Raw genomic sequence first — 13,547 nt, forward strand, 5'->3', positions numbered from 1 at the left:
GAAATTTCAAGCGCTAACATACTGGCGACCATACTGGGGAGAACAACTTGTCTGTTGATTGATGTGTTTGCTTCATAAGTCTTAGACGGAGCCTGAAGTTATGCGAGGTAGCCTTCGAAACGCTTTTGCTTTGCATAAGCGGAAGTAGACAAACGCTGCTTCAGTCCATCTCCGTGAGCTTGTGAATATAACACTTCATTTGCATTTTACCCCAGTACATGTATCAAGTTCAGATCTGATTGTTGATAGTGGACAACGATCAGACACTTGCAAGGCTGAAATCATTCACTGGCGACTCCTTCACTGAAAAATCCAGAGATCAATGCTTCATGGTGAATTCACTGTAGAGAGATCAGTAGCTTTGAGCTTTTCAAGATGGATCGGATCGCAAGAAGATATGCTCCCTTGAGCCAAGATCACATCCCTGGTTTTCCAAATAAAATTCCGAAGGTAGATTGGTCAAGGAATTTGCCTATATTTAATTATGATGGTAAGAAGGATGTTGCTTTACATCTAGTTAGATTTCACATGCATATTCGCAAGTTGAAGGTGGATTTTCCTGAAGATTGCTTGATGAAGATATTCCTGGCCACTCTGGAAGGTAAAGCCCAATCATGTTATGAAAGTTTGCCGCCTGCTTGTATTTACTCTTTAAAGGATTTTCATGCCTTGTTCATTGAAAGATATCAAGCATCTTATCCATCATTAAATTTGGTTCATGATTTGTTACACAGTAATTTATCACTGCCTTCCTGTCAGTCACCCTGCTGTGTCCAGAAGTCACAATCACTAAGTGTTTGATCCCTGAACTGGCTTAAAAACCCATTTTTCCAAAGTTTTGTGCATCAGCGCGTCTGTTCCTAAAATAACCGCGATGACCAGCGCCTCACAGTGTATTTCGTGCGCTGCCATCGCGGAAGAACATCACTTTTCCGCGATGACGCACAGCGCGGCTTTCCCGTGTTCTTCCGCGCTGACATGACTTGTTCAGTTATTGTTATGTGCTGACAGCGCGGCAGTCTCCATATAATCCGCGCTGATCCAGTTTGGGCGAATTTGTTCAAACAACCAGCCTTCCAGATCTCTCCAGGCTTGGTTGTTAGCTTTGTGAATATCGACTCCCTTCTATGGCATGTCTGTTCGACCCTTTGCAACTACTCCCCTTGAAGATAAGCTCATCCTTCCACCTTTTTAGGAGACTCCTTCTCCTATATAAACTTCCACCATTACCATGAGCAGCTAGTTAGAAACTAGTGGGAACTAGCTAGACTTAGCTTGGATTGTACAGAGCTTGTAGTGCTCAGATTGCTGCTATAGGTTTGGTGTGTTAGGAGTGGAAGTGATTGATTGCTTGGGGAAGTTTGTTTGTGACATTTGTGTGAGAGAGAGAGAGTTGTTTGTCTTGGGAGAACCATCCTCAAAGGTGAATGCTTGAGATACATGCTGACTGATCCCTCCTGAGAAGTTTATCGACGTCAGAACATTTGGTTGTACTCTTCTCTATTCTGATTAATAATAGATGACTGCTATTATTGTTCCATTCTCGTTTGTTTATGCAATGGATAAATGTGAATTATGTCTTTTCTGACTGGCATATAGTTACTTTTACTAGATTTCACGCTTGCGTTTGCCTTCTCTTCGTGTGTGCAGGTGTCCGTTGGCGGGGATCGCGGAGGACTGTGACCAGCCGAAGCGAAGGAGCGAAGGAGACATCTCTTCGTCCAACGACAGCGCAGGAATCCAAGTAGGTGCTCTTTACTTCTTGTTTAATTGTAACTAGGAACATGCGTGGCAGCATTGTGTGATTGTTGCTAGACCCCTATTGGGCTAGTAGGGATCGCCTCTATCCGTAGAGGGGATTTACCTCTCCAACAATTTGGCGACTCCGCTGGGGATCAGCCTTTTTGTCTCTTGAGTCCACTTTTGTGTTTGGCTTTGATTGATCTCTTTTCGAGTTTTTGGGATTGTCTTTTTGCTTATGAACTTTCTGGGCGTTTCTGGGAAGCATTTTTATCATTGAAAAGCTCCTGCCTTTGGTTTGGGAAGTTTTATTTCGGTTTTCCTTGTTTTTTGCTCTCAACGCGTTTTATTTCGGAACAGTCGCGCTGACATCGCGACTCTGTTCTTTGGTTTTCTCTTCATCGCGCCTGTACGTCTAACAGCCGCGCTGACCTCGTTTTCAAGGGCAGCGCGCTTTATTCGTGTTCTTCCGCGCTGACATCGCGCCCACTCTTCTTTGTGATTTTGGTCGTCGCGTCTGTGTGCCTTATATCCGCGCTGACCTCGTTTCTTCTAGGGCAGCGCGCCTTTTCCCTGACTTTCCGCGCTGACGTCGCAAAGTTGCTGAAGGCCTCCCCCTGTCAGCGCCAAGTTGCTGAAGGCTACCCGCGCTGAGCCTGAAAAACTCATTTTTGTCCAAATTGACCTCCTAAACCTCTTGCTGTGACTTTCCCTTCTTCTCCCCACTTGTCTGATGACTTGTTTTTCACTCTCTGAACTTTGAACTGTTTGATTACGGAGCTCAACTCCATAGGGTTTCGTTTTGCTTGGTTTTGAGTTTGCAAACAACTTCCCTTCTAGCTGCTTGGTTCGTGTTTTCATCCTTACTTTTGCGATTGCTGGATTGTGTTTGGGTCTCTAATTGACTGGTTGCGACTCTGGTCCGTCGGATGTTTGCTTTTCTCTATTGATTTCGCACTCTGAACCCTAGGACATCTAGTGGCCGTGTGTGTGTCAAGCCTCCCGTGAGGATCCCTGTTTGCTTGATTGACCAGCTCGTTCTAGACTCGTTTTCGCATTTTTTCAGTGATTGTCAGAGTGTATTGGATTGTGCTTCCAAGTGGTCTTTTTCGCTTCCTCCTTGCTTGCGATCCTTGCTTGTTTTGCAGAGCTTAGATCACATAGCTCGTGCATTGCCTTGTTTCCTTTTGATTTCGAGACTTCGGTTGAGTGTTTTTGGGAACTTTGTGTGCTCTCATTAAGTAGTTTACTTGGTGTTCAGGTTCCTCCAAATTCCTTTAGGTGTTTTATGTCACTAAAAAGAAAACGAATTAGTAGCTTGCTTTAAAATTCGAAAAGGAAAAGAACATTTCATTGATTTGCATTTTCAAAAGAAAAGTTTCCTTTCCTCGCTTTAGTTGCATTTAGCTGCTTGTTTGTTTGTATTCGTTTTGTTTAAAAAATTCTTTGCTCTCTCGTAGCTAGAATTCATCGAACGAAACGAAATTCTTTTGCATATAGATTGCATCTAAGTAATTGTGAGCGAACATACGATAGAGCTTGAAATCGAAACTTAATCTCAAGATCAACTATAAAATGAACCAAATGAATCTAAAAACGCATTGGAACTAAACGCAAATATTTAGAGGTCTAGGTTAGAGACGTGTTCCGGCGTCTTAAAACATAGTCACTGTTGTTTCACATTAGGTTGGGTGATTCCTCCTTCTGTGACTCGATAGTGGTCTAATACGGACTGCGCTCCCACGTACCGTCGAGTATATAGGGAGACCCCACTAGGCTTTTATCCTTTATCCATAGGAAGCCGAGTCGGCCGCCCTACAATTCGCAATGCAGTGAACACAGCATTCACGAAGATTGACCACCCGTACCCTAAAAAGTATTCTGTGGTTTTGCGAAGAGTTTGGCACACCCTCTACCTAGAGTTCCAGAGCAGTCGCTTTTGATCCTTTTCGGACTCCCTAAACGAAAAGGTGCCTGTGAGCGTCTTGTCACTTCGTGCTCATTAAACATTCGAAGGAGACTGGAGTCATCTTTGTCCTTTTCTCGACTCCTTAAATATGAAAAGGTCAAGTTTGGTCCTTGCGTCTTAAAATTAATTTGGCCACGATAACATCACCTTTTCTAGGTCTTGTGTGCGATAGTTTTGAGTAGGCTTTTATCGATAGTTTCCTTTAAGAGTTCTAAGGGGTCTGGTCATCCTGGCTGACCCATCAACTTCCGGTATAAGTGACCAAGGTTCTCAATCCTCTGTTGCTCCCGAGGTACCAGTTGTAGGCGGTACTCTTCCCATTGTTCCGAGTATCCAGCCTATCAACGCACGGTCCCCAGGCAACCCAGATTACTTGGAGGATTGGAATCCCGTCTGGGAAGAAGATTGGGATACCCCCCAAACCCCCCGTACCCCTTTAGGTATGTCATCTCCGATGGAGGGGGCAGCTTCCAGCACGGGTGAGACACTCGCAGTCACAGACATCGAGACACCCGCGGTCACAGACATTGAGACCCCGATCCCGTCTTCATCTCCCCTCCCTCCACGATATCAATCGCTAAGGGATAGGTATGATGCTAGAACAACTTCTACCACTATATGGGATCCTACTCTCGCTGCCTCGACCGGCCCTTTTGTTTCGCAGCCTCTTTTCCCACCCCTCACGTCAGAACTCAACCCGCCCGTCACCTCAGTTCCCACTCAACCTACTGTTTGTGTAGCGCGTTCGACTCCGGTCGTCAGTGCTGTACCGATTCCCTCGTCTGAAGTTCCTCAAGCTGGTTCTTTTGTTGGAGGCATTCCAGGATCAGGACCGTATGATGCTTATGGGGAACCTATAACGGACCCAGATTACGATGGTCCTGTTTTCTTCTTCGATGCAAATGGTGAGTTCCTTGAGGAAATCTCAGGTCTCCCTCGTCGCCCTTTCGAAGAGAACGAGGAATCTTTGAATGTCATGTATGACCACACTACTAAGTACTTTGGAAACCGAGACCCTCCTCGGCAGCCCATAGGACCACCCAATCAGGACCCGCCATTCTACGTGCAGCCCCCTCAAGGGCAACCATTGTATGGCCCGCCTGACCCAGGACAATCTGGGCATCCACAAGGTCAACCTTACCAGGAACAACCTATGGACATGGGAGGTCCGCCATACCCATATCAGAATCAACCTACTGGGCAGCCAGAGCAACCGTCTTTTCAAGACCAGCTTGGTTTCCAGCCAGGGTACCCCTCTGGACAAACTGGCTCAGTTTACAATCCTTCAAATCAACCAGCCGTCCAGCAAGGGTATCCCCATGGCCAGGGTGGACAACCCTATGTTCAACAGGGCCCACCTACCCCTCGAATCACAAATCCTTCTGGGCAAGGGGGGCAACCCTCTGCCCAGCCTATATACCAAAGAGGGCAGCCTGCCGTACAGCAAGCCCAACCCTCTTCCCAACCCGGTTACGGTGGGGGACAAACGGGCCAACCGTCTATACAGCCAAATCAACCCGGGGTCTACCCTCACCGTCAACCTGGACAAGCTGGCCAGCCTCGGCGTCAACCAGCTATCCAACCAATTCGACCACCCGCTCCGCGAAGACAACCCTTGGTGGCACATGGACAACCTGGCGTTCAGCAAGGCTATCCTGCTGGCCAACCAGGTCCATCTCGAATCCGACCAAGTCAACCTTCGGGACATGTGGTCCAACCTCAACCGGTTCAAGGACAGTACTCTGGGCCTCAGACTCAAACAGGTTATCAACCTCCATATCAAACGCAGCCTGCCTACCAGGCTCCGTATGCGACCCAGCAGTCACATGGCTACCAGCAACCCCAGGGGCAAAATCAGTATGCTCCTTACCAAAATTATCAGCAACCACAGGTCACTCCCTATCAAAATTATCAATATGGTCAACCTGGCGGGCAAGCTGCTAATTCATGGGGAGCTGGGGGGCAAACACAGGGACAGTCGTCCGCACACGGACAAAACTCCTACGGACAAACTCCCTATGTGCCAGGTCCTTTCGGACCAGGCCCATCGGGACAAAATTCCTATGCGGCCGGTCCTTTCGGGCCAGGTCCGTCTGGACAAAGTTCGTGGGGGCAACCCCAATCTGGGTGGAACCCTAATACCGCCTCGAACCCTCAGCCACAGATGTCCTTCAACCCGCAGCTACCATTTTTGGCTACGTTGGAACTACCCGATGTGTCCAAGTTAACAAATGATCCTATTTTGCATAACTCATATTGGCCACCGGTTCCGACCAAAATACCAGGTGACTGTCCCAAATTCGACGGCAAAGCCGGACAGGATCCTCAAGCCCACGTAATGACATATCACCTTTGGTGTTCATCTAACTCATGGCTTGATGATTCTATCCGACTGCGCCTCTTCCAGAGGACCCTCACTGGTTCAGCCGCAAAATGGTACATCGAACTTAATCGCGGTATGTTTTCAGACTTTAACTCGTTGGCTATGGCCTTTCTTACTCATTTTCAGTTACCCATTCGGTACGAGACTGGGACCCATTTGCTCACGTCTCTGAAACAGGATACGGCAACGCACATCTCCGATCATATACATGAATGGAGACGGCGCCGTCGTTTGATTAAATTTTGGATTCCCGTTCAACTCCTGACCGACTGGTTTACCACGTCCTTTGTCCCTAAAATTGCCAAAGATATTGCAATGGGGGCGTGTGTAACTGAAGAGCAAGCGATTGCGCGAGCTCAATACCTCGACTTAGTATATTCTCAGTCAGGTACTTTGTATGACTATTTGCCAGATGCCCCGAGGCACGGACAAACCAAAGCTCCACCGAAACCGTCTGTTGATGGAGTTATTGGCTCCGTGAATTCATCAAGTAAGAAATCAACCGCAAACTCTGGGAAGCAGAAACAAAACGCCTCTAACGAGAATGCTTCTCAGAGCCCATCTATTCCTGGGAATACCTCCGAGGTGAATGCCGTTCAGTCCACCGCGGCAGACAAATCCTCGAAAGGCAAAAAGAAAGGAAAGGCCAAAGAAAAATCCGGACAACCTAAGCAGAATCCTCCTAAACCTCCCGCCGAGGAAGGAGCCAAGCGGAAGCCTAAGTATCCCTGCCTCATTTGTGAGGAGGATCACTACACCAAGGACTGCCCCAGGCGGTCCGAGGTTAGTCGGCTTTTAAAAGGTGCTTCAGGGTCCCCCGCCGTGCTTAAAGAGCCTTTCCCATCCCAGCAGACGCATCAGGTGGCAGACCCTTCTCAATCCTCTTCCTCGTTCGGTTCTCAAGTATTCATGGCGGGAACCATCCCCGTCCACGTTACGACTCGAACGAAAGAATATCCATCTTCAGCCGGGAAGGAGCCGGAGGTCCCCTCCAGCGCTCCCGCGTCTAGTTCTGGCCCTCTTCACATTGAACGGCCCAGCACCGAGACGATCCCCCGACCCCCTCCCAAAGGTGTACTCAGGAAGTCATCTTATAACCCCAATGCTCGTGCCGCTCAGCATTATAGCATTGTCGAGGACTTAGCTCAGGCTCCGTCTGCTATGTCCGCGTTAGAAGTCCTCCAGAGCTGCCCCTCCCAGAGGAAGTCCCTGCTATCAGCGATTGGTGGCATCGACCCGGCAGATTCGGATCTAATTTCTTTTGACCTCGAAGGTTTCACGCAGAGATTGCCTCATCAGGTGGCTTTCCTTATACAAGTTCTCATCAAAGGCAAGACGATTCACCGTACTGTCATTGATGAAGGAGCCTCAACCTGCATCATGTCGGTTGCTTGTTGGAAGGCTATTGGTTCGCCTGCTCTGAGCCAGTCTCCCACCACCCTAGAGGCGTTCGATGGAAGAGAATCTCGTCCACTTGGTATCCTCCCGCGTTTACCTATCTCTTTAGAAGGGAAAACTGTAGAAGTCGAGGTTGAAGTCGTTGACGCTAATCTCACTTACAACCTCCTTCTAGGACGAAGCTGGACTTATGCCATGCAAGCCGTGGCTTCCTCCTTATTCCGTGTCGTTCGTTTTCCCCATCAAGGAAAAATCGTCACGGTGGACCAGCTGTCCTTTTTTGCTTCCTCTTCTGAAGGGAATGTACCATTCGTGGAGCATACCTTCAAATCGCTCGAGAGTGTGGGTGCCGGATTATTTAAAGATCCCTCCCTGATGGGAGTCTTTCCCCTCCCACCTCCAAATCTCGCCTCCGTTAACATGATCACAACGCATTCTGATCCATGGGTTCTCCCTCCCGTGAATCAAGAAGACACCTGGGGCGAGATGATGCCGTTGAGCCCAGCCGAGCTCAACTACATCGAAATAGTTGCTGCATCGGCTTCAACCTCCGAACCTGCTATTCCAGGCAGCGTTCCCGATTCACCTAAAACCTTCCCTTGGTTGGGAGAGAAGGCCACTTCGGACCCCCTGAAGGAATCATTCCCATCCGACGAGGCTATTATCGAGACTATGTCTCCCGAAGAGCTCCCTTGGTCAGATCACCACCATCGCTCTTCGTTTCTCCCTCCTCATTCGGAAATGGCCACGTGTCTCGGAAAGTTTGCTTCATGTCTCCCACATATCCCTCTCCAAACACCTATCCAGTTATATCAAGTGTCTTCGGAAGGGAACATGGGTAACATTACGCAGACTTTGGCTATCGACATCTCTGTCAAAACAGGGGTTGTCGAAAATATTCATATTGGAGTCACATGTACTCCTGAGGAAATTCAAATCTACAAAGATCTATTTCGTGAATTTCGTGATGTTTTCGCATGGTCTTACGAAGAAATGCCCGGCATTGACCCCAGTATCGTGGAGCACGAAATCCCTACCTATCCTGGGGCTAAGCCTGTTCGTCAGCGTTTACGCCCGGTGCATCCTCGAAAGGCTGCAGCCATCAAGGCCGAAGTTGAAAAGCTTTTTCGAGCTGGTTTCATTTATGCCATTCCCCTCACGGAATGGGTATCTAATATAGTTCCTGTCAATAAAAAACAGGGCACTATTCGGGTTTGTGTTGACTATCGCGATATCAACCGCGCCTGTCCAAAAGATAACTTTCCTACGCCTTTTATTGATCAGCTTATTGATGATTGCGCAGGAAGCGAAATTTATTCGTTCATGGACGGCTTCTCTGGTTACAACCAGATCAACATAGCCCCCGCAGACCAGCACAAGACTGCTTTCATTTGTCCTTGGGGCACCTTCGCTTACAAGAAGCTACCTTTCGGTCTCAAAAATGCCGGCGCCACTTTCCAACGTGCGATGTCGTATGCTTTTCATGATATCCGACACATCGTACAACCTTACCTGGATGACCTACCCGCTCATTCAGCTAAACGTCAAGACCATCCATCTCATTTACGCGAAATCTTCCTTCGCTGTCGACACTACCGTATTCGACTCAATCCGCATAAGTGTGTCTTCTGCGTGGAATCTGGCCGACTACTCGGGTTTATCGTCTCCCGAGAGGGCATCCGCTTGGATCCCCTTAAAGTCGAGGCCATTGTGAATCTTCCTCCCCCTGCCACTCTACAGCAATTACAAAGCTTGCAGGGAAAAGCCAATTTTCTCAGACGATTCATCCCAAATTATGCCGAGGTGGCCAAGGGTTTCACGCGATTACTAAAGCGAGACACGCCCTTTCATTGGGACGCTATCGCTCAGCAATCTTTTGAGCGTCTTAAAGACCTTCTGGTCTCAGCTCCGCTCCTAAAACCTCCAAATTACCACCGTGACTACACCCTTTATCTGGCCGCTGCCGATACCACCATCGGCATGGTTTTAGTGCAAGACGACGACGATGGCTCGGAGCACGTTGTATACTATCTTAGTCGCAACCTCCTCGATACGGAGACTCGCTATGCATATGTCGAAAAGTTGGCATTGGCCGCTGTCTGTGCCGTCCAACGTTTCCGTCATTACATCCTGTTGCGCACAACGACCGTGATCTCTGACTGCAACCCCATGACCTATATTTTGTCACGTCAGTTGCTGGGGGGCAAATACTCGAAGTGGATCGTAATCCTCCAAGAGTTCGACTTGGAATTTACTGCCGCCAAGTCTAAGAAATCACTGGTCTTTGCTGAACTGCTCTGTTCCTTACCATCTCAGTCTGCACCATCTCATTCAGAGGAGCAAATTCCGGATGAAACGCTCTTTCTCATCAGCACTCTCGACCCATGGTACGGGGACATCATTGTATATTTACAAACGTCTTCGTTTCGCCCCAATACATCAAAGGAAGCTCGACGACGGATACGTCATCAGGCTCAACCGTATCGCATTTTGGGCGACACCCTGTACCGCCTCGGCGTCGATTCTATTCTTCGCCGATGCTTAACTCTCGAGGAAGCTGAGCGAGTCATGAATGACTGCCACTCCGGCGCTTGTGGCGGCCATATGTCCGGATACGCTACCGCTCAAAAGATCCTCCGCGCTGGTTATTTCTGGCCCTCTATATTCAAGGATTGCATCCTTGCTGTACGTGCATGCCATGAATGCTAGGTTTACCACCGGAAGATGCGTGCACCTGTTGCACCACTGCACCCTGTCGTAACCGTAGGTCCATTTGCCAAATGGGGCATCGATTATACGTCCTGTAACCCTCGTTCGGCCGGGGGGCATGGGTACATTATCGTTGCCGTGGATTATTTCACCAAGTGGGCCGAAGCGATGCCTACATTAAACGAAGACGGTCACACAGCGGCGCAGTTTTTATTCAATCATATCATCACTCGCTTCGGAGTCCCTCAGGCTATTGTTACAGATCACGGAAAGCATTTCCGAAATCATATGATGACAGAGTTAACGAGCCAGTTAGGCTTGCGTCAAGATAGTTCGTCACCGTACTATCCTCAATCTAACGGTCAAGTTGAAGCCGTGAACAAAGTTTTGATCACCATGCTCCAACGCACCGTCAATATACACAAGTCAAACTGGCATCTAATGCTTTTCCCAGCCTTGTGGGCCTACCGGACTTCTGTGAAGGATGCCACCGGTTTCACCCCGTTTCAACTGGTCTATGGACTGGAGGCTACCCTTCCCGTCGAATGTGAAATTCCTTCATTAAAATTAGCTGTCGAGTTGCTTCCCAACACCACTCCGGTGGAGGAACGGCTTCTTTACCTAGAACGGTTAGACGAGACTCGTCGTTTGGCCTCTCTGGCTATCGAAGCGCAGAAGAAGAGAGTCAAAGCTCACTTCGATCAGAATATTCATCCTCGTTCCTTTGTTGAGGGAGATTTAGTACTGCTCTACGATCAAGCTAAGGATAAGCTGGGGGCAGGAAAACTCGAATCCATGTGGTTAGGTCCCTACATCGTGAAACGTGTTTTACAAAAGGGCGCATATGAGTTGATTGATTATGAAGGAAATCCTCTTGACAAGCCCCGAAATGGGCTGTATCTGAAGAAGTACTATGCATAGCTGCTCACAATCACTTAGTATATACGTGTGTTTTTGAGTTTTTTTTACTGCATGAGTTTCTTTTGCTTTGGTGTGAAGGCGTATTTTTGCCCCTTATTATGCTTTCTCTTTCCTGCGCAGATGTCTCGTACTCCTTATGTTGGTTTCGCTGATGGTGCCTGCCGTAGTACTTGTAATTTGTCTTCGGCAGCGTGGGTGATCTACGATCCTCACGGGGAGTTGATAAACCTGCAGGGTGTATGCCTAGGTCGTACCACTAACAACGTTGCCGAGTACAGTGCTGTAATAGAATTACTTGCCGAAGCAGTTGACCTCGGCATCCGAGAGCTAGTGGTGAACCTGGACTCCCAGCTGGTTGTCCATCAACTCAACAGGCGATATTCCGTCAGAGACCAGCGCATATTAAGGTTGTACCTACGTGTAAGATTGTTAGAACGGAATTTCGATTACATTACTTATCAGCATATTCCGAGACGATTAAATACGTTGACTGATGCATTGGCAAATCATGTATTAGATAGACATTTGCGAAACAGATAAACATCATACAAGGAAGTATAGAACAGCATAGTAAGACCATAAGCATATGTAAATAAATCATTTCAAGCATAGTTTGCACGTGTGTGTTTTTAAGCTTGCATTAAACATATAAAATCCATGAGTCGAGTGTCGTGCAAATTCATACATAAGATCACAAATTGTACTGAACAAACGCATAACACAAGATAACACATCATCACATGTAACAACGACTCATCCAAAAATCGGTATGTATATATATATATATCGTGTGGCGCACTGAGACGCTCAAAAATAGAAGTACATGTCCCAAAATCTCAATACATCTGAGTCATAATGTCTCAAAATAAACAGTGGAAATAAAACCTAGGTGACTAATCGGCTGGATGGTGCTCTCTGTAGTACACAGCCGCTCGTGCCACCCGCCTCAGAAGGCGGTGCACTCTGGGTTCCACACCCACTGTGTGGATCTGATGCTCCACAAGAACCTCCTCGACCCCCTGGAAGTCCGGCACCCCCTCCAGCAACCCCTCAAGGTTGCGAGCCACAATCTCTGGTGTGTTGGCCCCTGGAGGGGCTAAGGCCAAAGCTCCGGCTCCCGGGCCCTCTCTCCGTGCCGTGGCAGCCAGGCCAATCGGTCTAGTAGGCCCCACATCTGCATGACAAGACATTTATTAGGACATGTACATAAAAAATTAAAAAACAATACAAAACTCAAAAGACAAAAAGTGTCATACCTGCATCATCCCACTGTTCACCCGGAGGCAGCACCAAGTCAGGATCATTGCGGAAATCCATCCCCGCATATGGCCAATCCTGTACGAAGATCTCCTGCTGGTCCAACCAGTCTCTGAAAAATGCCCCCCAGCTATGTGGTCGGCCGCCACCCCCACGTGGCATAATCCGAGCCCATCGTGAGGCCCTCGTCTCTCGAGGATCTCTGGGGGCATCCACAGCCATAGACTGCAGTCGCATGGCTGGTACTCGCTCCAGAATGAGCGGGACCAGGATCGATCCATAGCCGAACTGCTTCGTCTCCCCACGACGGCAGTTGCTCAATTGCCTCTTCATGTTGTTGGCCACTGCCGTGCACCAATCAAACACGGTAGGCTCGAGGCACTCGAGAGCTAGTAGGAGATGGGTCTTGGACGCCTCGTGATTCGCCATGCTACCTGCCGCCCGGGTCACCATGAACAGGATGGTGCGCAGCACTATGTCTCTCACTGTGGGGATCGAGCACTTCCCACTCCGCGTTTTCACCGCCCCCGGGCAAACCTCAGCCATCAGGTCATCCAGAGTACCGCCGCTAGGTCGCTGCCCCTCCAAGATGGGCCTCGCACCTCGGCGCGACAACCCAGTCAAGAAAAAGATATCCATGTGGTCAAACTCAATGTCGTGACCACGGATGGTGAATTTTTGGTCCACCAAGTTCCATGCCCTGATCAGCAGCTCCAGCAGATCATGTTGGGCCCTCAGACGCGGCGTAAGGAAGAATTTCATGAATCCGCACGCCCGCATGGCGTTGCAGCAATTCACGTCTCCCCAAGCAGCCACATCCTCTACATCGTGAACTCTCTCTTGCCATTGAAAGGCCATGATGTCCTGCATGAACAATAAAAACCAATCAGAATTGTTTTCATGGAGAAATTTACGTTCATTTATTAAAAAACAAAACTTTTCCGCGCCATCGCGGCTGTTTTAGGGACAGCCGCGATGACAATGGCGGCTCTGTGTAAAAAATGCGAGGTCAGCGCGGAAGAACACGCCTTTTCCGCGCTGAGCCGAAGTTGGTTACATTGGCTATTTTTCGGTCAGCGCGACCCCGTGGGAAATTTCCGCGCTGACCGAGGGCGCACCCATGCAAATAAAAAATGCCCAATTGGGCCCATTCAACCGTTAAAAAACTCC

At 48.6% G+C, this 13,547-nt stretch overlaps 1 protein-coding gene across 1 annotated transcript; it reads right to left on the reverse strand.

The window, feature by feature from the left end:
* Window positions 1-11,951: 11,951 nt before the first annotated feature.
* On the reverse strand, window positions 11,952-13,052 carry LOC149163605 (uncharacterized). Its single transcript, XM_089430773.1, has 2 exons — window positions 12,377-13,052; window positions 11,952-12,294 (listed from the first exon to the last, which is right to left on the reverse strand). The coding sequence occupies exons 1-2, from the start codon at window positions 13,014-13,016 to the stop codon at window positions 12,014-12,016; spliced, it is 921 nt and encodes a 306-aa protein (XP_089286899.1). The 5' UTR covers window positions 13,017-13,052; the 3' UTR covers window positions 11,952-12,013.
* Between the last annotated feature and the right edge of the window lie 495 nt (window positions 13,053-13,547).

This window comes from Pinus tabuliformis, chromosome 5_1 (assembly GCF_031772625.1).
Source record: "Pinus tabuliformis cultivar Carrire ecotype Pingquan chromosome 5_1, CPIR1, whole genome shotgun sequence".
NCBI lineage: Eukaryota > Viridiplantae > Streptophyta > Pinopsida > Pinales > Pinaceae > Pinus > Pinus tabuliformis.

Excerpts from the sequence above, each read along its gene's own strand:
- LOC149163605 (XM_089430773.1), bottom strand. The coding sequence starts at position 13,016 with ATGGATATCTTTTTCTTGACTGGGTTGTCGCGCCGAGGTGCGAGGCCC. Across the intron at positions 12,295-12,376 it reads TGAACAGTGGGATGATGCAG|ATGTGGGGCCTACTAGACCG; the intron begins GTATGACACTTT and ends CTTGTCATGCAG.